The 22,975-nt window shown below is 44.4% G+C and overlaps 1 protein-coding gene across 1 annotated transcript in view; it reads left to right on the top strand.

Moving 5' to 3' along the window:
- LOC106582188 (ephrin type-A receptor 6) overlaps positions 1-22,975 on the top strand; it is a 218,615-nt gene that overhangs the window by 11,967 nt on the left and 183,673 nt on the right. The window contains exon 2 of the mRNA XM_014165015.2: positions 9,711-9,775. Coding sequence (XP_014020490.1) covers positions 9,711-9,775 — 65 coding nt within the window. The remainder of the gene's footprint in view (positions 1-9,710; positions 9,776-22,975) is intronic.

Genomic DNA, 22,975 nt, shown 5'->3' on the forward strand with positions numbered 1-22,975 from the left:
AACCAGCTTTTACATTAGCATGTGACGTTCAGAACTAGCATTCCCACCGAACACTTCCGGTGAATTTACTAAATTACTCACGATAAACGTTCACAAAAAACATAATTATTTTAAGAATTATAGATACAGAACTCCTTTATGCAACCGCGGTGTCCGATTTTACAATAGCTTTTCGGTGAAAGCACATTTTGCAATATTCTGAGTAGATAGCCCGGCATCACGGGCTAGCTATTTTGACACCCACCAAGTTTGGTACTCACCAAACTCAGATTTACTATAACAAAAATTGGATTACCTTTGCTGTTCTTCATCAGAATGCACTCCCAGGACTTCTACTTCAATAACAAATGTTGGTTTGGTTCCAAATAATCCATAGTTATATCCAAATAGCGGCGTTTTGTTGTGCGTTCAAGACACTATCCGAAGGGCAAAGAAGGGTGACGCGCCCGGCGCGTTTCGTGACAAAAAAATTCAAAATATTCCATTACCGTACTTCGAAGCATGTCAAACGCTGTTTAAAATCAATTTTTATGCGATTTTTCTCGTAAAAAAGCGATAATATTACGACCGGGAAACCCTGTTTTCGTTCAAAGACGAAAAAATTAAAACATGGAGTCTTCTCGTGCACGCGCCCCCAGTCTCATTGTTCTCAGATCGACCACTATCCAAATGCGCTACTGTTTTTCAGCCATGGCCTGCAAAGTCATCATTCAATGTTCTGGCACCTTCTGAGAGCCTATGGGAGTGTTAGAAAATGTCACGTTACAGCAGAGATCCCCTGTTTTGGATAGAAATGATCAAGAAGGCCAAGAAATAGTCAGAGAGGGCGCTTCCTGTTTGGAATCTTCTCAGGTTTTGGCCTGCCAAATGAGTTCTGTTATACTCACAGACACCATTCAAACAGTTTTAGAAACTTTGGAGTGTTTTCTATCCAAAGCTAATAATTCTATGCATATTCTAGTTTCTGGGCAGGAGTAATAATCAGATTAAATCGGGTACGTTTTTTATCCGGCCGTGAAAATACTGCCCCCTATCCATAACAAGTTAAAGAACCGCTCTCGTGGTGCCCCAAATTCCTAATGAGTTAATTGTTACATGATTAATTTAACTGGGTAACAATTAAACATAGTTGATTAGATAAGTAACCGTCATCAGATTAATGAACGTAAAGTCACGACAAAGTTTACAACGTAGGTGCACAGGCAGAGAGATAAATTTGAATAATCACGGTAGACAGTGACACATTCAATACCACCTGCGCACTCTTGCCTGCATCTAGCTGATCTAGGGTGTAATCATTAATCCAACAGTTCCAAACGAGAGTTTCTATTGGATAAATTCAGGTATGTTTATCCCCATTCCGTAGAACTTCGTTGTAAAACAGTGTGTTTTAATCAATTATTTGGTGACAGGAATATATTTAGTATCGTTTTATCTAAAATGGTTAACTTTCTTAAAGTTGTATTATTTTTATGAAATTCACTGAGGAGGATGGTCCTCCCCTTCCTCCTCTGAGGAGTCTCCACTGGTATGACGCCATGTCATCTTGTACATCAAACATTGTGATCATAAACATTGGGACTGTATATGACATGAGTTTTAGGATATGGAAATGTGAAGTGCAGATATGGACTCAAGGTTGTTTGGCTTGCTTGTATGACATCAAACAATTATTTATTATAATCCTCAACATCCTCAACATCTTTCAAATACATTGAGTCCTTTTAATTTACAGCATTTCTCTCACTCGGACAACAAAGAATGTGCAAAAGTTGACCAATTAGCGGAAGGGATGTTGGCAACTTCTTGTTGCGTGCAATGTGCAAGTTCAAAACGTCTGTCAATCAAAACCCATACAGCGCTGTGAAGTGCAGAGCCTGAGCTCTGGTGTCATTTTATAGCATATTACTGTACATCCACTGATTTCCAATTTAGGTGCTTATCAGTGCCCAAATCTGTCATTTTCAAACCGTATATAGGTACGAGTGTACAGGGCTACACAAATATACCAACGTTTAACATTTTAGCACTCCAGTGTTATCGATGTGTGAGAGAGGTCAGCCATCTTACCGCGGCGCTGCCAAAGAAACAATTATGTATGGCTGGCGGAGAGAAGCATAGATTAACCTGCTGCAACTGTCTCTGTCTCTCTCTGTCTCTCTCTGTGTCTGTGACAGTATTGTACCATGCAGACACAACACCCCAATTATGGTTTTCTATAAATTATTCTATTATATACGTTGGGTTATAGAATTATTGGATCCATTGAAAAAACATGTGGTTTGAATTAGAGGTCGACCGATTATGATTTTTCAACGCCGATACCGATTATTGGAGGACAAAAAAAAGCCGCTACCGATTAATTGGCCATTTTCTTTTATTTTTATTTATTTGTAATAATGACAATTACAACAATACTGAATTAACACTTATTTTAACTTAATATAATACATCAATAAAATCAATTTAGCCTCAAATAAATAATGAAACATGTTCAATTTGGTTTAAATAATGCAAAAACAAAGTGTTGGAGAAGAAAGTAAAAGTGCAATATGTGCCATGTAAGAAAGATAACGTTTAAGTTCCTTGCTCAGAACATGAGAACATATGAAAGCTGGTGGTTCCTTTTAACCTGAGTCTTCAATATTCCCAGATAAGTTTTAGGTTGTAATTATTATAGGAATTATAGGACTATTTCTCTCTATACGATTTGTATTTCATATACCTTTGACTATTGGATGTTCTTATAGGCACTTTAGTATTGCCAGTGTAACAGTATAGCTTCCGTCCCTCTCCTCGCTCCTACCTGGGCTCGAACCAGGAACATATCGACAACAGCCACCCTCGAAGCAGTGTTACCCATGCAGAGCAAGGGGAACAACTACTCCAAGTCTCAGAGCGAGTGACGTTTGAAACGCTATTAGCGTGCACCCCGCTAACTAGCTAGCCATTGCACATCGGTTACACCAGCCTAATCTTGGGAGTTGATAGGCTTGAAGTCATAAACAGCGCAATGCTTGAAGCACAGCGAAGAGCTGCTGGCAATATGCACGAAAGTGCTATTTGAATGAATGCTTACGAGCCTGCTGGTGCCTACCACCGCTCAGTCAGACTGCTCTATCAAATCATAGACTTAATTATAATATAATAAACACACAGAAATACGAGCCTTAGGTCATTAATATGGTCGAATCTGTAAACTATCATCTCGAAAACAAAATGTTTTTCCTTTCAGTGAAATACGGAACCGTTCCGTATTTTATCTAACGGGTGGCATCCCTAAGTCTAAATATTCCTGTTACATTGCACAACCCTCAATGTTATGTCCTAATTACATAAAATTCTGGCAAATTAGTTCGCAACGAGCCAGGCGACCCAAACTGTTGCATATACCCTGACTCTGCATGCAATAAACGCAAGAGAAGTGACACAATTTCACCTGGTTAATATTGCCTGCTAACCTGGATTTCTTTGAACTAAATATGCAGGTTTAAAAATATATACTTCTGAGTATTGATTTTAAGAAATGCATGGATGTTTATGGTTAGTTACAGTTGTGCAACAATTGTGCTTTTTTCGCAAATGCGCTTTTGTTAAATCATCCCCCGTTTGGCGAAGTCGGCTGTCTTTGTTAGGAAGAAATAGTATTCACAGTTCGCAACGAGCCAGGCGGCCCAAACTGCTGCATATACCCTGACTCTGTTGCAAGTGAAGTGACACATTTTCCCTAGTTAAAAGAAATTCATGTTAGCAGGCAATTTTAACTAAATATGCAGGTTTAAAAATATATACTTGTGTATTGATTTTAAGAAAGGCATTGATGTTTATGGTTAGGTAAACGTTGGAGTAACGTGTACCTAAGCGATTATATGCAACGCAGGACAGGCTAGATAAACTCGTAATATCATCAACCATGTGTAGTTAATTAGTGATTATGATTGATTGATTGCTTTTTATAAGATAAGTTTAATGCTAGCTAGAAACTTACCTTGGCTTCTTACTGCATTCGCGTAACAGGCAGGCTCCTCGTGAAGTGCAATGTAAAGCAGGTGGTTAGAGCGTTGGACTAGTTAACCGTAAGGTTGCAAGATTGAATCCCCGAGCTGACAAGGTAAAAATCAGTCGTTCTGCCCCTGAACAAGGCAGTTAACCCACCGTTCCTAGGCCGTCATTGAAAATAACTGACTTAACTGACTTGACTAGTTAAATAAAGGTGTAAAAAAATATATAAAAAAATCGGCGTCCAAAAATACCGATTTCCGATTGTTATAAAAACTTGAAATTGGCCCTAATTAATCGGTCGACCTCTATTTTGAATTGAAGAGGGCAATCCATAAGCACAGACAAAGGACATCAAGGATCTGGAAAGATTCTATATGGAGGAATGGTCTATGATCCCTCCCAAATAAACTCAGCAAAAAAAGAGACAGGACCCTGTCTTTCAAAGATAATTTGTAAAAATCCAAATAACTTCACAGATCTTCATTGTAAAGGGTTTAAACACTGTTTCCCATTCAATGAACCATAAACAATTAATGAACATGCACCTGTGGAATGGTCATTAAGACACTAACAGCTTACAGACGGTAGGCAATTAAGGTCACAGTTATGAAAACTTAGGACACTAAAGAGGCCTTTCTACTGACTCTGAGAAAGACCAAAAGAAAGATGCCCAGGGTCCCTGCTCATCTGCGTGAATGTGCCTTAGGGCAATACATTGCAATGTCCCTACTATGAGACGCCTAAGACAACGCTACAGGGAGACAGGACGGACAGCTGATCGTCCTTGCAGTGGCAGATCACGTGTAACAACACCTGCACAGGATCGGTACATCTGAACATCACACCTGCGGGACAGGTACAGGATGGCAACAACAACTGCCCGAGTTACACCAAGAACGGACAGTCCCTCCATCAGTGCTCAGACTGTCCGCAATAGGCTGAGAGAGGCTAGACTGAGGGCTTGTAGGCCTGTTGTAAGGCAGGTCCTCACCAGACATCACCGGCAACAACGTCGCCTATGGACACAAACCCACCGTCGCTGGACAGGACTGGCAAAAAGTGCTCTTCACTGATGAGTCGCGATTTTGTCTCACCAGGGGTGATGGTCGGATTCGCATTTATCGTCGAAGGAATGAGCGTTACACCGAGGCCTGTACTCTGGAGCGGGATCGATTTGGAGGTGGAGGGTCTGTGGTCTATGGCGGTGTGTCACAGCATCATCGGACTGAGCTTGTTGTCATTGCAGGCAATCTTAATGCTGTGCGTTACAGGGAAGACATCCTCCTCCCTCATGTGGTTCCCTTCCTGCAGGCTCATCCTGACATGACCCTCCAGCATGACAATGCCACCAGCCATACTGCTCGTTCTGTGAGCGTTATTTCCTGCAATACAGGAATGTCAGTGTTCAATCCCATTGAGCACGTCTGGGACCTGTTGGATCGGAGGGTGAGGGCTAGGGCTGTTCCCCCCCAGAAATGTCCCGGAGCTTGCAGGTGCCTTGGTAGAGTGGGGTAACATCTCACAGCAAGAACTGGCAAATCTGGTGCAGTCCATGAGGAGATGCACTGCAGTACTTAATGCCACAACAGATACTGACTGTTACTTTTGATTTTGACCCCCCTTTTGTTCAGGGACACATTATTCCATTTCTGTTAGTCACATGTCTGTGGAAGTTGTTCAGTTTATGTCTCAGTTGTTGAATCTTGTTGTCCATACAAGTATTTACACATGTTAAGTTTGCTGAAAATAAATGCAGTTGACAGGGAGAGGACGTTTGTTTTTTTGCTGAGTTTAGTTCTCCAATCTCATTAAACATGTTAGAAAAAAGGCTCAATATCATTGCTTCTCAAGGGGAGGGTGCTGCTGTATTGGAAACAGGGGTGCCAATCACCTTGACCCCTATCTTTACATTTTTTAAAAACGTATTACTTGTGAAACAAAATCTCTTTAGCATGTAATATAGTTCAGTATTTATATTTATTTAAATTTTATTCCGTATTTTTTTTTGTTCATCTTCATCAAGGGATCCAATAATTCCAGACTTCACTGTATATTGTATGGACTGTGTTTTCTTTTAAACTATGAATATGCACTGTCTCACTTAGCATAAATCATACAGTAATTGCCCTACAGTATACAGGAAAATCAACGAACACAAACACACTAAACTCTGGCCCAGAGTTCTACGCTACCTGCTGGCTTGTTTGATAGTTACAGATTTTTGGCATAGATCTTCATATTGTAGCAGAGAAGCTTCAAGTATCCCTAAATGCCTGCATTCTTGGTACCTGCTTTCAATGGTTTTCTTGCCACTGTGCTTTTGTTGACGTAGATAAATTCATCCATCCCTATCCTGGGTGCTCTCCATACCGTAACACTGGTGGTTGTGCCACAGCTCCTGGCTTGATCCAGAGCAGATGGTTTATTGTCTGTCACTGCTGTGTGGGTGGCTGCTGGGGGGCTGGCAGCTGTGTGGCTGGCTGGCTCACAGGGGACTGGGGAATGGCGGACGCAGTGAAAAGAGCATTTAGCTTATTATGACCGACACATATGTGGCAGCACACAGACGTCTTACAGCCTGCACCACACACACTGACAATACACATACAAGCTCATAAACTGGTTGGACAGTTTCTGTCAGAAATGCTCTGTCAAATACACTGGCTTGACACTCGTGCATGGGAGTTCTCCCTTTTCTACTAGTGTATGATATTAATAGTGATGCACCGATATGACATTTTTGGCAGATACCGATATTCGATATACATTTTTTTAGCACATGGACTCAGCGCTCTAAGGCACTGCATCTCAGTGCAAGAGGTGTCACTACAGTCCCTTGTTCGAATCCAGGCTGTATCACATCCGGCTGTGATTGGGAGTCCCATAGGGAGGCGCACAATTGGCCCAGCGTCGTCCGGGTTTGGCTGGGGTAGGCCGTCATTGTAAATAAGAACTTGTTCTTAACTGACTTGCCTAGTTAAGTAGAGGTTTTATATATATATATATATACATACATACATACATACATACATACATACACACACACACACACACACACACACACACACACACACACACACACACACACACACACACACACACACACACACACACACACACCACACTGACCAAAAAGTTATTTTGTTGTCATTTACGTATGTCCCCATTACCAGTAAAACATAATCAAAACCTATTTCTTTCACTTACTTGCTGTGCTGTTTGGTTGTTCATTTGTTCAGTCGTTTCATTCTCAACCAGGATTTCTATGGAACGTCGTTTGGGTCTTTGCGTGTCAAATAACACCCTTTGATGAGTCAAATAAGCTTGTTGACCAATCAGGACCTGAATATGAATGCACATCACATAATAATTTCATGCATTCATTCATTTTTTCCCGTAGCTATTGCACATTGATTACACTATCATACGTATCAACGATTCATCGATACGTATGCTATGATGCTGGTAAAGTTGTCTCGCGTACCTACTGTGCTGGTCATAAAAAAAAGCTAGCTAGCTCATGGATGCAAACAATGTTCTTCCCCAAAAACATAGCAAAAGGACATCTGTTTCAGTAGCTATCGTTACCTAGCTGACTATATAGTTTGGTGTCATCATCTAAAATAACCCTAATTTATAAGACAGTTCTTATTTGATAAATGGTGGTCGGACCCATCTATGTGAAGCTAGCCACAATAAGGATTAGGCACAATAGTGGAACAACACATAACCCGGTCGGTCGAGCCTCACTAGCCAGATGAAGCTAGCTGGCTGCTTATAAGGTTAGCTTTGGGCAACAGGGTTAAGTTGCTGACTAGCTATTTATTTTCATGAACTGAAGTTCAAGTTCAATAGGCGAACAACAAGTGGCTACCTAGCTAATACTGACACAAGGATTCCTAAATCATTGCTAAGAATAATGAAAATGACTGCAGTTTCTACTGGTCATTGTTTTCAGGCTGGTTGTATTGGTGCTAACTAGGTACCAAGCTAAAGCTAGCTACCCCAGAAGTTGCGGTCGAACAAATAATGCTTCATTACCAACGCGGTATTGTAAACGCATCGTTCGTGGCCAGTGTAGGCTTGTTAACAGACTTTTTTGTACAGCTTTCACAGTGCTATTGATAGTAGTGGTGGTGCTTGGCTTGCACGTGCAAATTCAGAACACACAACATTCTATAATAGAACTGTGTTATTTGACCTGTCAAATAGTGTTATTTGGAGTGTATCTTTTTTGACACGCAAAGACCCAAACAGCATTCCATAGTATGTCGTGAAGCTAATAGCAGTGATGCTATTACTGTGTAACTCCGGTAGGGCAACATGTGTACCGGTGCTCGACCAGTCGGCGAAAGCCAACATCACCCACGACAGGGAATGGTTGATTGACAAGGGCAATGAATTCCATTATCCTGGCGTTAGTGGATTTTGCGTTAGAGTTGTTTTGCTGAAAAGTTCTTACTCTTTCAAATGACTGCTGGACTTGTTGACTGCTTGATCCACACAGCAGACATTGTGGGCTAGGTTAGGAATGCTGTGTTGCACGTGTTTGTCAACATTTTATGTTGCGTCATTACGTCATGTACCTACGTTATATAGGTGTGCATGTCAGCTTTGACATCGGTTTTGCACATCAGCGTTAAACTAGACATCGGGCCGATACCGATGTTGGCATTTTTAGCTAATATCGTCCGATTCCGATATGTTCACCGATATATCGTGCATCGATAGATGAGAACCATGTTGATGCATCTATATTGTGTTAAGGTTATTTCAGCTCTATAGAAGAGCCATAATAATGCAGATCATTTAAAAAAAGATTGTTATAAGATCCAGTGTTATTGTAGAAAGCTGAAGGTAACATATCTGATCCTTCCACCCTCTGCTCAGAGTAAGGGAGATTATTATTCACTTATTCTAAAAGTTTGTTTAATGACATTCTGATCCTAAATTATGAAGTCTACTGACGTTGGAGGGAAGGATAGAGATGGAAAGATGTTTTAGAACTATGCTGACACAGACTCAAGTTCATAGTATTTTCAGCCTGGAGGAGGTGAACTTGTAATATTGACAACGTGATAAAGCGTCAATATACTAACACTGACATGTCCTCCTGACTTTCACTCTCTCTTACAGTCAGCTAGTATGAAAAGACTACTTTCACAATCACAAATAAAGTTCCCAGTATTTCCGTGTATTTTATATCAGTCTCAAGGACATGTTTATGCTTTCTCTTACAGTGAAAGCTATCAACAGAATCTACCAGAATCAATGCTAATTTGAATACAATGTAATGTATACGTAATGTACCTGAATTACAGTGCTCCATTTCACCTTGAATAGCCGGATATTACACTGAAATGCTTCAGGACCAAGAGACGGGTTATTTGTAATCTTATCTCTGGGGACAGACAGGAAGTCCTTATTGTCTGAGCGACAGTGAAAAAAGCCTGTGAATGGGAGAGGATATGAAGGAGATAGATTGCTGTCAACAGTCTCTATCAGGGCTAAATTGTGTTGTTCAGCTCTGAAATGATGCTTTACTAAAATGGAAATGCAAATAGTAATCCGGGGGGGAAACTCATTTTTGTTAAGCTACAGAAGTCTAAATGAGAATTTATGAGTTATATTTCAATTACTGATGCAGGAACAGGGAGGTATGTATATCAACATTATGCTAATGGTTGTGGTCTCCTGTTCTGTTCCAGTGGTTCTGCTGGACACCACGTCTGTTTTGGGAGAGCTGGGATGGAAGACCTATCCCGTGAATGGGGTAAGTGTGTGTGTGCTTGCTTGCGCGCACGTGCGTGTGTTAGCGCTGGGACGATCAACCAAAAATGATCGACACCGATCACTTGTCGCAGACATTTTGCTGATATCATTCAGTACTATAAGTAGTACTAGAGAAATGTGGAGTTTGAAATGAAATAAGTTTGATAATATGGGTGATCGTTAATGGGACAAATGATGGCTACAACCCTCTAACTAGTAGTAGTAGATTAAGGATCATTTAAAAACTGTGGTGCACATTAATGTAATATACTTATTGTTCTATTTATCGGTATCACATCAATTCAGGCAATTTATCTCAGTATGGATTTTTGCCCATATCCCCCAGCTCTACCGTGCATGTGATTCACTGCTCACTGCACACAGTTATGTCGTTTGTGTGGGAGATCCCACAGTTCATTCAAAAACATAATGTCTTGGCTTGATCAATACCCAATCAATCATATTGATCATAAGATGAGATAACGACCAATAATGATCCGATTCCCAGGTATGTTGTATTTCCAGACTTCTAGAGAGGATAGTGAGTGAGATAATTAGCACAGGTCTCGAAGGAAAGTCTCACATTCAATCTATTTTCAATTTCCACCATCACTTGATACTAAAGGGCCATATAAAGTTATAATGGACTCTTTCAATGTGAGTGAAAAGAAACGATTTGGATTTGTTCACTGTGGGATGTCTGGTACGAGCACGGCTGTGTCTAGCGTGAGGTGGCTGTCGCTTGAGGGTGAATAGATTGGACGGCTGACTGTCCATTCACGCTGGGTTATGACAAGAAGTCCTTGGTCTGTTCAGATTAACTATTGACAAAACTGTTTTCCTTGTAGCTCTTTAACCCTGTCTCTCTATCCTCTCCCCCTGTCTCTCTCTCCTCTCCCCCGTCTCTCTCTCCTCTCCCCCTGTCTCTCTCTCCTCTCCCCCCTGTCTCTCTCTCCTCTCCCCCCTGTGTGTCTCTCTCCTCTCCCCCCTGTCTGTCTCTCTCCTCTCCCCCCTGTCTCTCTATCCTCTCCCCCGTCTCTCTCTCCTCTCCCCCCTGTCTCTCTCTCCTCTCCCCCCTGTCTCTCTCTCCTCTCCCCTGTCTCTCTCTCCTCTCCCCTGTCTCTCTCTCCTCTCCCCTGTCTCTCTATCCTCTCCCCTGTCTCTCTATCCTCTCCCCCCGTCTCTCTCTCCTCTCCCCCGTCTCTCTCTCCTCTCCCCCTGTCTCTCTCTCCTCTCCCCCCGTCTCTCTCTCCTCTCCCCCTGTCTGCTCTCTCCTCTCCCCCTGTCTGTCTCTCTCCTCTCCCCCGTCTCTCTCTCCTCTCCCCCCTGTCTCTCTCTCCTCTCCCCCTGTCTGTCTCTCTCCTCTCCCCCCGTCTCTCTCTCCTCTCCCCCTGTCTCTCTCTCCTCTCCCCCTGTCTCTCTCTCCTCTCCCCCTGTCTCTATCTCCTCTCCCCCTGTCTCTCTCTCCTCTCCCCCCGTCTCTCTCTCTCTCTCCCCCCGTCTCTCTCTCCTCTCCCCCTGTCTCTCTCTCCTCTCCCCCTGTCTCTCTCTCCTCTCCCCCTGTCTCTCTCTCCTCTCCCCCTGTCTCTCTCTCCTCTCCCCCCTGTCTCTCTCTCCTCTCCCCCTGTCTGTCTCTCTCCTCTCCCCCCTGTGTGTCTCTCTCTCCTCTCCCCCCTGTGTGTCTCTCTCCTCTCCCCCTGTGTCTCTCTCTCCTCTCCCCCCTGTCTCTCTCTCTCCTCGCCCCCCTGTCTCTCTCTCCTCGCCCCCCTGTCTCTCTCTCCTCTCCCCCGTCTCTCTCTCCTCTCCCCCCGTCTCTCTGTCCTCTCCCCTCTGTCTCTCTCTCCTCTCCCCTGTCTCTCTATCCTCTCCCCTGTCTCTCTCTCCTCTCCCCCCTGTCTCTCTCTCCTCTCACCCCTGTCTCTCTCTCTCCTCTCCCCCTGTCTCTCTCTCTCCTCTCCCCCCTGTCTCTCTCTCCTCTCCCCCTGTCTCTCTCTCCTCTCCCCTCTGTCTCTCTCTCCTCTCCCCTCTGTCTCTCTCTCCTCTCCCCTCTGTCTCTCTCTCCTCTCCCCTTGTCTCTCTATCCTCTCCCCCTTGTCTCTCTATCCTCTCCCCCTTGTCTCTCTATCCTCTCCCCCTTGTCTCTCTCTCCTCTCCCCCTTGTCTCTCTCCTCTCCCCCTTGTCTCTCTCTCCTCTCCCCTCTGTCTCTCTCTCCTCTCCCCTCTGTCTCTCTCTCCTCTCCCCCCTGTCTCTCTCTCCTCTCCCCCTTGTCTCTCTATCCTCTCCCCCTTGTCTCTCTATCCTCTCCCCCCTGTCTCTCTCTCCTCTCCCCTCTGTCTCTCTCTCCTCTCCCCCTCCCCCTGTCTCTCTCTCCCTCTCCCCCTGTCTCTCTCTCTCTCCTCTCCCCCTGTCTCTCTCTCCTCTCCCTCTCCCCTCTGTCTCTCTCTCCTCTCCCTTCTCCCCTCTGTCTCTCTCCTCTCCCCCTCTGTCTCTCCCCTCTCCCCTCTGTCTCTCTCTCCTCTCCCCCCTCTGTCTCTCTCTCCTCTCCCCCTGTCTCTCTCTCCTCTCCCCCCTGTCTCTCTCTCCTCTCCCCCCTGTCTCTCTATCCTCTCCCCCTGTCTCTCTTGCCTCTCCCCCTGTCTCTCTCGCCTCTCCCCCCTGTCTCTCTCGCCTCTCCCCCCTGTCTGTCTCGCCTCTCCCCCCTGTCTCTCTCTCCTCTCCCTCTGTCTCTCTCTCCTCTCCCTCTGTCTCTCTTTCTCCCCCCTGTCTCTCTCTCCTCTCCCCCTGTCTCTCTCTCCTCTCCCCCCTGTCTCTCTCCTCTCCCCTCTGTCTCCTCACCCCTCTGTCTGTCTCTCCTCTCCCCTCTGTCTCCTCACCCCTCTGTATCTCTCTCCTCTCCCCTCTGTCTCTCTCTCCTCTCCCCCCTGTCTCTCTATCCTCTCCCCTGTCTCTCTCTCCTCTCCCCCTGTCTCTCTCTCCTCTCCCCCCTGTCTCTCTATCCTCTCCCCCTGTCTCTCTATCCTCTCCCCTGTCTCTCTATCCTCTCCCCTGTCTCTCCATCCTCTCCTCTCTGTCTCTCTCTTCTCTCCCCTGTCTCTCTCTCCTCTCCCCTCTGTCTCTCTCTCCTCTCCCCTCTGTCTCTCTCTCCTCTCCCCTCTGTCTCTCTATCCTCTCCCCCTGTCTCTCTATCCTCTCCTCTCTGTCTCTCTCTTCTCTCCCCTCTGTCTCTCTCTTCTCTCCCCTCTGTCTCTCTCTTCTCTCCCCTCTGTCTCTCTCTTCTCTCCCCTCTGTCTCTCTCTTCTCTCCCCTCTGTCTCTCTCTCCTCTCCCCTCTGTCTCTCTCTCCTCTCGTCTCTCTCTCCTCTCCCCTCTGTCTCTCTCTCCTCTCCCCTCTGTCTCTCTCTCCTCTCCCCTCTGTCTCCTCTCCCCTCTGTCTCCTCTCTCCCCCTGTCTCTCTATCCTCTCCCCCCCTGTCTCTCTCTCCTCTCCCCCCTGTCTCAGAGCCACTCTAGTTTGCCCTTTTCTGGGGGATCCTATCTGTACCTCTGTATTTCTGCCGCTTTCTCTATCTTCACCTCTCTGAAAGGTCCTCTGTCTTTCTATGTCTACCTCTCTATTTTCTCTACCCCTCTGTGCATCTCGATCTTCTCTACCCCTCTGTGTGTCTCTCTGCCCCTGTCTGTTTTGTCTTTGCTCTGTCTGCTGGTGTCAGGAGAGGAGAGGGGATTACATCATGTAGGTGGTTGTGACAGCCAGAGGCAGCAGAGAGAGAGAAGACCTGTCCTGTCTGCAGCTTTGACTCCATGATTAAGCTGTCAGACCCCTCTGCTCTCTCTCTCTCTCTCCTCTTCCTTTCACTCCTCTCTCCGCTCTCATCCTTTGCTCGCCCCGGAAAACAGTTTGCCGATGAATATTTAACAAGGCACGGTAAGAGGGGCAGCTAGAGAAAGGGAAGGAGGTCTGGAGGGAAAAGGGAGGTCTGAAGGGATGGATGGAGGGAGGTCTAGGGGGGGGGGTAAAATAGTCTGAATCCCTTGCTACCTGGCGGAAGAGAGCAGTGAATCCCCTGTCTATTAGACACAGTCAGATATCTGAGCACGGCAGGTCGGAAGCAGCTAGCTTACACACGTTATCATACAGGACATTATTGACCATGGTTATTCATACCTGTGAGGATATCTCTGTCTCTACATGCTACAGGATGGTCATACATGCTTATTCAGGTCTCTGTAGATATCAGGTGTTTTGAAGATGAAATTACTGGCACACTCACTGTCTCAGACTATATATATTTAAGCAATAAGGTCCAAGGAGGTGTGGTACAGTATATGGCCAATATACCACGGCTAAGGGCTCTTCTTAAGCACGACACATCGCAGAGTGCCTGGACACAGCCCTTAGCCGTGGTATATTGGCCATATATCACAAACCCCCGAGGTGCCGTATTGCTATTATAAACTGGTTACCAATGTAATTAGAGCAGTAAAAATAAATGTTTTGTCATACCCCTGATACCCCATGGCTGTCAGCCAATCAGCATTCAGGGCTCAAACCACCCAGTTTATAAATATAGATATATATTACAATGCATTCAGAGAGTATTCAGACCCCTTGACTTTTTCCACGTTTACGTTACAGCCTTATTCTAAAATGGATTAAATAGTTTTTTTTCTCCGCCTCAATCTACACACAATACCCCATAATGACAAAAACATTTTTTTTTTTTTTTGTGCAAATGTATAAGAAATTTAAAAACTGAAATATCACATTTACATAAGTATTCAGACCCTTTACTCAGTACTTTGTTGAAGCACCTTTGGCATCATTTACAGCCTCAAGTCTTCTTGGGTATGAGGCTACAAGCTTTGCACACCTGTATTTGGAGAGTTTCTCCCATTCTTCTCTGCAGATCCTCAAGCTCTGTCAGGTTGGATGGGGAGCGTCGCTGCACAGCTATTTTCAGGTCTCTCCAGAGATGTTAGATCGGGTTCAAGTCCGAGCTCTGTCTGGGCCACACAAGGACATTCAGAGACTTGTCCCGAAGCCACTCCTGCGTTGTCTTGGCTGTGTGCTTAGGGTCATTGTCCTGTTGGAAGGTGAACCTCCTGGTACTGTATGAATGTATGTACATGCATGCATACATGCATACATACAGTACCAGGAGGTTCAGTACCAGAATAAAATGTCTGTATTGACTGACCTTCATGTCTTAAAGTGATGATGGACTGTCGTTTCTCTTTGCTTATTTGAGCTGTTCTTGCCATGGTATGCACTTCATCTTTTTCCAAATAGGGCTATTTTCTCTATACCTCCCCACCTTGTCACAAAACCACTGATTGGCTCAAACGCATTAAGAAGGAAAGTAATTCCACAAATTAACTTTTAACAAGGCACACCTGTTAATTGAAATGCATTCCAGGTGACCACCTCATGAAGCTGGTTGAGAGAATGCCAAGAGTGTGCAAAGCTGTCATCAAGGCAAAGGGTGGCTACTTTGAAGAATCTCAAATCTAAAATATATTTTGATTTGTTCAACACTTTTTTTGGTTACTACATGATTCCATATGTGTTATTTCATAGTTGTGATGTCTTCACTATTATTCTACAATGTAGAAAATAGTAACAATAAAGAAAAACCCTTGAATGAGTCGGCGTTCTAAAACCTTTGACTGGTACTGTATACATATTAAAGCCATCCTGGATCTACACATAAACACACTATCAGACTACCTTTTACAGACACTGATAGCTTATTAAAGATGAGAACATAAAGACAGCCGTCTTTAAGCGGTAGTATTATTCTCTACTATAGAAAACAAGCTTAGCCAAGTATCCAGTGTGTTACTTCCTTTTAGAGTGGTGAAAAACATCAAGTTCTATCCTCTTGGTTTACAGCCTCTGGTGTGAAGTCCGAGATATGGGCTCAGCCGATTCCCTGCTACTGCTGGTTGTATTGTGTTGTTGCCTTTTCTATTCCAGGCCTAAGACGGAGTGTAAAGGGGCTTTACTCTTGTTGGGGTGCAGGCAGCATAGAAACCTGATTTAGCTGTCAGTCGAAGCACAGTGCACTCTGTAGTGTTGCTTAGATAGCACCCAGCTTGACAACATAAGTAGGGCCCTATGGGAAAGCCTTTCCATCTACCAGACAACTTTTCATTAGCATCATCGCTAACGGGTACACAAAGTGGACTCAAAGACTCGTGTACACAAAGACTCGTGCACCGCACTTACACAGACGGGGAATTCTCGTTGCCTTTTTAGAAAGCTGCAGGAAATACGAGTCACTGATTAATTCTGTTCATAACTTGGGCAAGTTAATACATTTTAAATACATTTAGTTGATTTGGGGAGACTAATCTGGACACTTATAAGAAATCCCACTACGTCCTCCAACGAACCATTAAACATGCAAAGCGTCAATACAGGACTAAGATCGAATCCTACTACATCGGCTCTGACGTTCGTCGGATGTAGCAGGACTTGCAAACTATCATGGATTACAAAGGGAAACCAAGCCGCGAGCTGCCCAGTGACGCAAACCTACCAGATGAGCTAAATGCCTTCTATGCAGGCTTCGAGGCAAGCAACACTGAACCATGCATGAGAACACCAGCTGTTCTGGACAAATGTGTGATCACGCTCTCCATAGCCAATGTGAGTAAGTCCTTTAAACAGGTTAACATTCACAAGACCACAGGGTTAGATGGATTACCGCGACGCATACTCAGAGCATCCGCTGACCAGCTGGCAAGTGTCTTCACTGACATTTTCAACCTCTTCCTGTCCCAGTCTGTAATACCTACATGTTTCAAGCAGACCACCATAGTCCCTGTGCCCAAGAAAGCGAAGGTAACTTGCTTAAATGACTACCGCACCGTAGCACTCACGTCGGTAGCCATTCAATTATTTGAAAGGCTGGTCATGGCTCACATCAACACCATCATCCCAGACACACTGAACCCACTCCAATTCGCATACCGCCCCAACAGATCCACAGATGACGCAATCTCTATTGCCCTCCACACTGCCCTTTCCCACACCTATGTGAGAATGCTGTTCATTGACTACGAGCTCAGCGTTCAACACCATAGTGCCCTCAAAGCTCATCACTAAGCTAAGGTCCCTGGGACTGAACAACTGGATCCTGGACTTCCTGACGGGCTGCCCCATGTGGTGAGGGTAGGCAACAACACATCCGCCATGCTGACCCTCAACACGGAGGACCCTCAGGGGTGCATGCTTAGTCCCTCTTGTACTCCCTGTTTACCCACGACTGCGTGGCCAAGCACGACTCCAACACAATCATTAAGTTTGCTGATGACACAGCAGTGTTTGGCCTGATCACTGACGATGATGAGATAGCCTACAGGGAGGAGGTCAGAGACCTGGCAATGTGGTGCCAGGACAACAACCTCTCCCTCAACGTAATCAAAACAAAGGAGCTGATCGTAAACTACAGGAAACGGAGGGCCGAGTACACCCCCATTTTACATCGACGGGGCTGTAGTGGAGCGGGTCGAGGGCTTCAAGTTACTCGGTGTCCACATCACTAAGGATCTATCATGGTCCACACACACCAACACAGTCGTGAAGAGGGCACGACAACGCCTCTTTCCCCTTAGGAGGCTGGAAATATTTGGCATGGGCCCTCAGATCCTAAAAAAGGTGCTACAGCTGCACCATTGAAAGTACCTTGACTGGCTGCATCACTGCTTGGTATAGCAACTGCTTGGCATTCGACAGCAAGGCGCTACAGCTGGTAGTATTTGTACGTCCCAGTACATCACTGGGGCTGAGCTCCCTGCCATCCAGGACCTTTATACCAGGCGATGTCAGAGGAAGGCCCTAAAAGTTGTCAAAGACTCCAGCCACCCAAGTCATAGACTGATCTCTCTGCTACTGCACAGCTAGCGGTACCGATGCACCAAGTCCGGAACCAACAGGACCCTGAATAGCTTCTACCCCCCCCAAGCCATAAGACTGCTAAATATACTGAACAAAAATATAAACGCAACATGTAAAGTGTTGGACCCATGTTTCATGAGCTGAAATACAAGATCCCAGAAATGTTCCATACGCACAAAAAGCTTATTTCTCTCCAATGTTGTGCACACATTTGTTTACATCCCTGTTAGTAAGTATTTCTCCTTTGCTAAGATAATCCATCCACCTGACAGGTGTGGCATATCAAAAATTTGATTGAACAGCATGATCATTACAGAGGTGTACCTTGTGCTGGGGACAATAAAAGGCCACTCTAAAATGTGCAGTTTTGTCACACACCACTTTGCCACAGATGTCTTAAGTTTTGAGGGAGCATGCAATTGGCATGTTGACTGCAGGGATGTCAACCAGAGCTTTTGCCAGAGAATTTCATGTTAATTTCTCTACCATAAGCCGCCTCCAATGTCGTTTTAGAGAATTTGGCAGTACGTCCAACCGGCCTCACAAGCGCAGACCATGTGTAACCACGCCAGCCCAAGACCTCCACATCTAGCTTCTTCACCTGCGGGATCGTCTGAGACCAGCCACCCAGACAGCTGATGAAACTGAGGAGTATTTATGTCTGTAATAAAGCCCTTTTGTGGGGAAAACCTCATTCTGATTGGCTGTGCCTGGCTCCTAAGTGGGTGGGCATGGCTCCCAAGTTTGTGGGCCTATGCCCTGCCCAGTCATGTAAAATCCATAGATTAGGGCCTAATGAATTTATTTAAATTGACTGATTTCCTTATGTGAAGTGTAACTCAGTGAAACCGTTGAAATTGCTGCATGTTGTGTTTATATTTTTGTTCAGTATAGTGTTTGTCTTTTCTTAGAGGTGTTCAGTGTAGTTAGTCTGGGTAGCTATTTGGTTAACTATTTGACTATCTGCATTGACCCTTTTTGCACTAACTTCTTTTACACTTTACTCGTATGTTATATATACACTACCGTTCAAAAGTTTGGGCTCACTTAGAAATATCGTTGTTTTTAAAAGAAAAGCACATTTTTTTGTCCATTAAAATACCATCAAATTGATCAGAAATGCAGTGCAGACATTGTTAATGTTATAAATGACTATTGTAGCTGGAAACGGCTGATGTTTTTGTGGAATATCTACATAGGTGTACAGAGGCCCATTATCAGCAACCATCACTCCTGTGTTCCAATGGCACGTTCTGTTAGCTAATCCAAGTTTATCATTTTAAAAGGCTAATTGATCATTAGAAAACCCTTTTGCAATTATGTTAGGCTATTCCATGCGCTAAATTGCCAAGAAACTGAAGATCTCGTACGTCAACAGTGAAGAGGCGACTCCGGGATGCTTTTGAACGATAATGTGCATTTCAACCTCAATGACCTCGTACCCCTGCACATGGAGTCGGTACTGGTACCCCGTATATATAGCCAAGTTATCCTTACTCACTGTGTATTTGTTATTACTTTTATTATTATTACGTGTTTTACTTTTCTATTATTTCTCTATTTTCTTTCTTTCTGCATTGTTGGGAAGGGCCCTTGAGTAAGCATTTCAACGTTAGTCTACACTTGTTGTTTACTAAGCATGTGACAAATAAAATTGTATTTGATTCCCTAAGTTTAATAAGATATTGTATATGGTTGAATTCCATTTTAATGTCTGGATTCCTTGATTTGGTCCGTGTTCTCCGCGTCGCAGGTTTTATAGGGCTCTACCTAAACATGGGTAGCACGTAAGAAATCATCCTAAAACTGTGGTTAATTCACTGCTAATGGCGTGTTTGTTTTGATTATCAAGGCTACCTGGGATTTTTTTTAAATTAATGTAAAAATGTGTCTTAGGCTCAGTGTGAGACAGCTTCTATCAATTAATTAATTGTGTCTCAGCAGCCCCCCATCAATGGAATGCACTGGCTAATGAACATGCATCATCCAGGCTTCACAGACACACACACACCCAAGCACGCACACACACACATTCACATGCGTGTGCACACACATATACACACACACAACCATATATGCATAACCATATTTACATTCTGTAGCAGAGATCCAGCCTTGTTAGTGGACATCCCACTACAGTTTTTACTGGCACTTTGATTATTAGCGGCTTATTCTCAAATTTCAAATCAAATCAAATTTATTTTTATATAGCCCTTCGTACATCAGCTGATATTCTCAAAGTGCTGTACAGAAACCCAGCCTAAAACCCCAAACAGCAAGCAAAGCATGTGAAAGAAGCACGGTGGCTAGGAAAAACTCCCTAGGAAAAACTCCCTAGAAAGGCCAAAAACCTAGGAAGAAACCTAGAGAGGAACCAGGCTATGAGGGGTGGCCAGTCCTCTTCTGGCTGTGCAGGGTGGATATTAAAACAGAACATGGTCAAAATGTTAAAATGTTAAAATGTTCATAAATGACCAGCATGGTCAAATAATAATAATCATAGTAGTTGTCGAGGGTGCAACAAGCACGTCCGGTGAACAGGTCAGGGTTCCATAGCCGCAGGCAGAACAGTTGAAACTGGAGCAGCAGCACGGCCAGGTGGACTGGGGACAGCAAGGAGTCATCATACCAGGTAGTCCTGAGGCATGGTCCTAGGGCTCAGGTCCTCCGAGAGAAAGACAGAAAGAGAGAAAGAGAGAATTAGAGAGAGCATATTTAAATACACACAGGACACCGGATAAGACAAGAGAAATACTCCAGATGTAACAGACTGACCCTAGCCCCCGACACATAAACTACTGCAGCATAAATACTGGAGGCTGAGACAGGAGGGATCAGAAGACACTGTGGCCCCATCCGATGATACCCCGGACAGGGCCAAACAGGCAGGATATAACCCCACCCACTTTGCCAAAGCACAGCCCCCACACCACTAGAGGGATGTCTCCAACCACCAACTTACCGTCCTAAGACAAGGCCGAGTATAGCCCACAACGATCTCCGCCATGGCACAACCCAAGGGGGGGGGGGCGCCAACCCAGACAGGAAGACCACGTCAGTGACTCAACCCACTCAAGTGACGCACCCCTCCCATGGACGGCATGGAAGAACACCAGTAGGCCAGTGACTCAGCCTCTGTAAAAGGGTTAGAGGCAGAGAATCCCAGTGGAAAGAGGGGAACCGGCAAGGCATCAAATGTACAGAAAATAAAGTTTTGGGAATTATCCCACTGGAAAGGGATATGTAGAAGATGAATGTATTTGTTCAATGAGCTTACAGAGTCTGGAAATAGATTCATAATTACAAAATGTACTCAAATTCACAATGAGCTTACGGAGTCTGCAAATAGATTCAGAATTACAAAATGTACTCAAATTCACAATGAGCTTACGGAGTCTGCAAATGGATTCAGAATTACAAAATGTACTCAAATTCACAATGAGCTTACGGAGTCTGCAAATAGATTCAGAATTACAAAATGTACTCAAATTCACAATGAGCTTACGGAGTCTGCAAATAGATTCAGAATTACAAAATGTACTCAAATTCACAAGTCAAGGTTTGGTTATTACCAACAAAACATCAGCAAGAGAGGAGAGAGACGAGACGGGGACACGACATGAGTAATCTCTGAGAGATTTCTATAAACATAACTGGTAAAGTAGAATCTTTAGGGAAGGAACAGGATGCGTGGGATAATTTTCACCATTAGTTCCAGTGCTTTGGACAAATCACAATTTCACAGGTGTTAGCGTTTTTTTAAATTTCGTAAGGGGAAGGGACATTCAGGTGGAGCTCCTGGTTCTGGTTCCGCTCCTCGTTCTAGCATTTCTGGATCCCTTCTCTTAACACATATGGACCCAGAACTTAATAGAGCAGCTGACCAATTACACAATACTTTTTAGTTCTGGGTTAACTGAGATTAGGGGCGGCAGGTAGCCTAGTGGTTAGAGCGTTGGGCCAGTAACTGAAAGGTTGCTGGATCGAATCCCCGAGCTGACAAGGTAAAAAAAAAAGTTGTTCTTCACCTGAACAAGGCAGTTAACCCACTGTTCCCCAGTAGGTCGTCATTGTAAATAAGAATTTGTTCTAACTGACTTGCTTAGTTAAATAAAGGTTCAATAAAAATGTAAAAAAATTAGGAGAGAAGAGAGGGGATGGAGGGAGGAGAGATATGAAGAGCAAAGAGGGTGGTCTGATGTGTCGTCTGTCTGCTCCACAATAAGCCCCTCTCAGCCCCAGCAGACAGACAGACTGACACTTTTGAAATATGCATGAGTCATTTCCCTGGAGTGGAGCTAGAGACACAGGCTCTGTTTATTTATTAAATTACATAAAGCAGCTTTAAGGGATTAAAAAGCCTAATGTTTTCCTTTGTTTCTGCTAAACGCCTTTCTAATACAGCTTTACACGGCCAGGTGGAACTCAAAGAAGGATGGTTGTGTCTCATGAAGAGAAGCACTAATCCCATTTACATCTGTTCTAGTTGTCAGCTGTTGCTGGAGGCAGGGAGGTGGGGATACCTTCCTGCAGGGGAGAAAAACTGGGTTACATAACTGAGTTTACACAACATTGGCATGCTTTTGTGACAGACTGGGTATTAAACCCGTGTCGCCTGTGCAACACAAGACTGTCTGATGTCACGCTGAGCTGAGACCTATAGGCATTAGCACACGGAGCTTAAGCAAGTCTTCCGGTCTCAGGCAAGGCTACTCATCTCATGTGCGCCGTTCCCTTAACTACCTTGGTAACACTGCACAGTGAAGAAACTCCATAATTCCCTGGTTCCCTATGGAGACGTCTGCCTGCCTGTTATGGAGAGGAAGGTATTGTCCATTTCCTGCATGCTTTCAATGGCCTTCCCTTTCATCAGCCAGCCAGCTGTGTGATGCAACGACATGACGATACCAAGCCGGGTTATTGTGTTCCAACACAACACTGAGGCAGGCTAATCTGGATAAAGTCTTGAACAAATCCCTGTGTCAGTCTGGACACACACACAGTACAAATCACAATGTTAGTTTGTGAGTGTTTAAGGATTTCTTTAACTTTTTCTGCTAATAGATCCCGCTGTACATATTAATTATAATTTTTAATCCCGGTGCTGAGTAATGTGCTTAATCCCAGTGCTGAATTCTTATACAACGGGTGGGTCTAATCCTGAATGCTGATTGGTTAAAACCGCATTACAGTTGTTGTCTATTACACAAGTTACCACCGTCAAAATCTATGACGTTAAAATGCCTATTTACTCTGTTCCATCTGACTGCGTAATCCACCGTCTCATCAGCCCAGCCAG

The sequence above is a fragment of the Salmo salar genome, chromosome ssa21, assembly GCF_905237065.1.
Source record: "Salmo salar chromosome ssa21, Ssal_v3.1, whole genome shotgun sequence".
Classification (NCBI taxonomy): domain Eukaryota; kingdom Metazoa; phylum Chordata; class Actinopteri; order Salmoniformes; family Salmonidae; genus Salmo; species Salmo salar.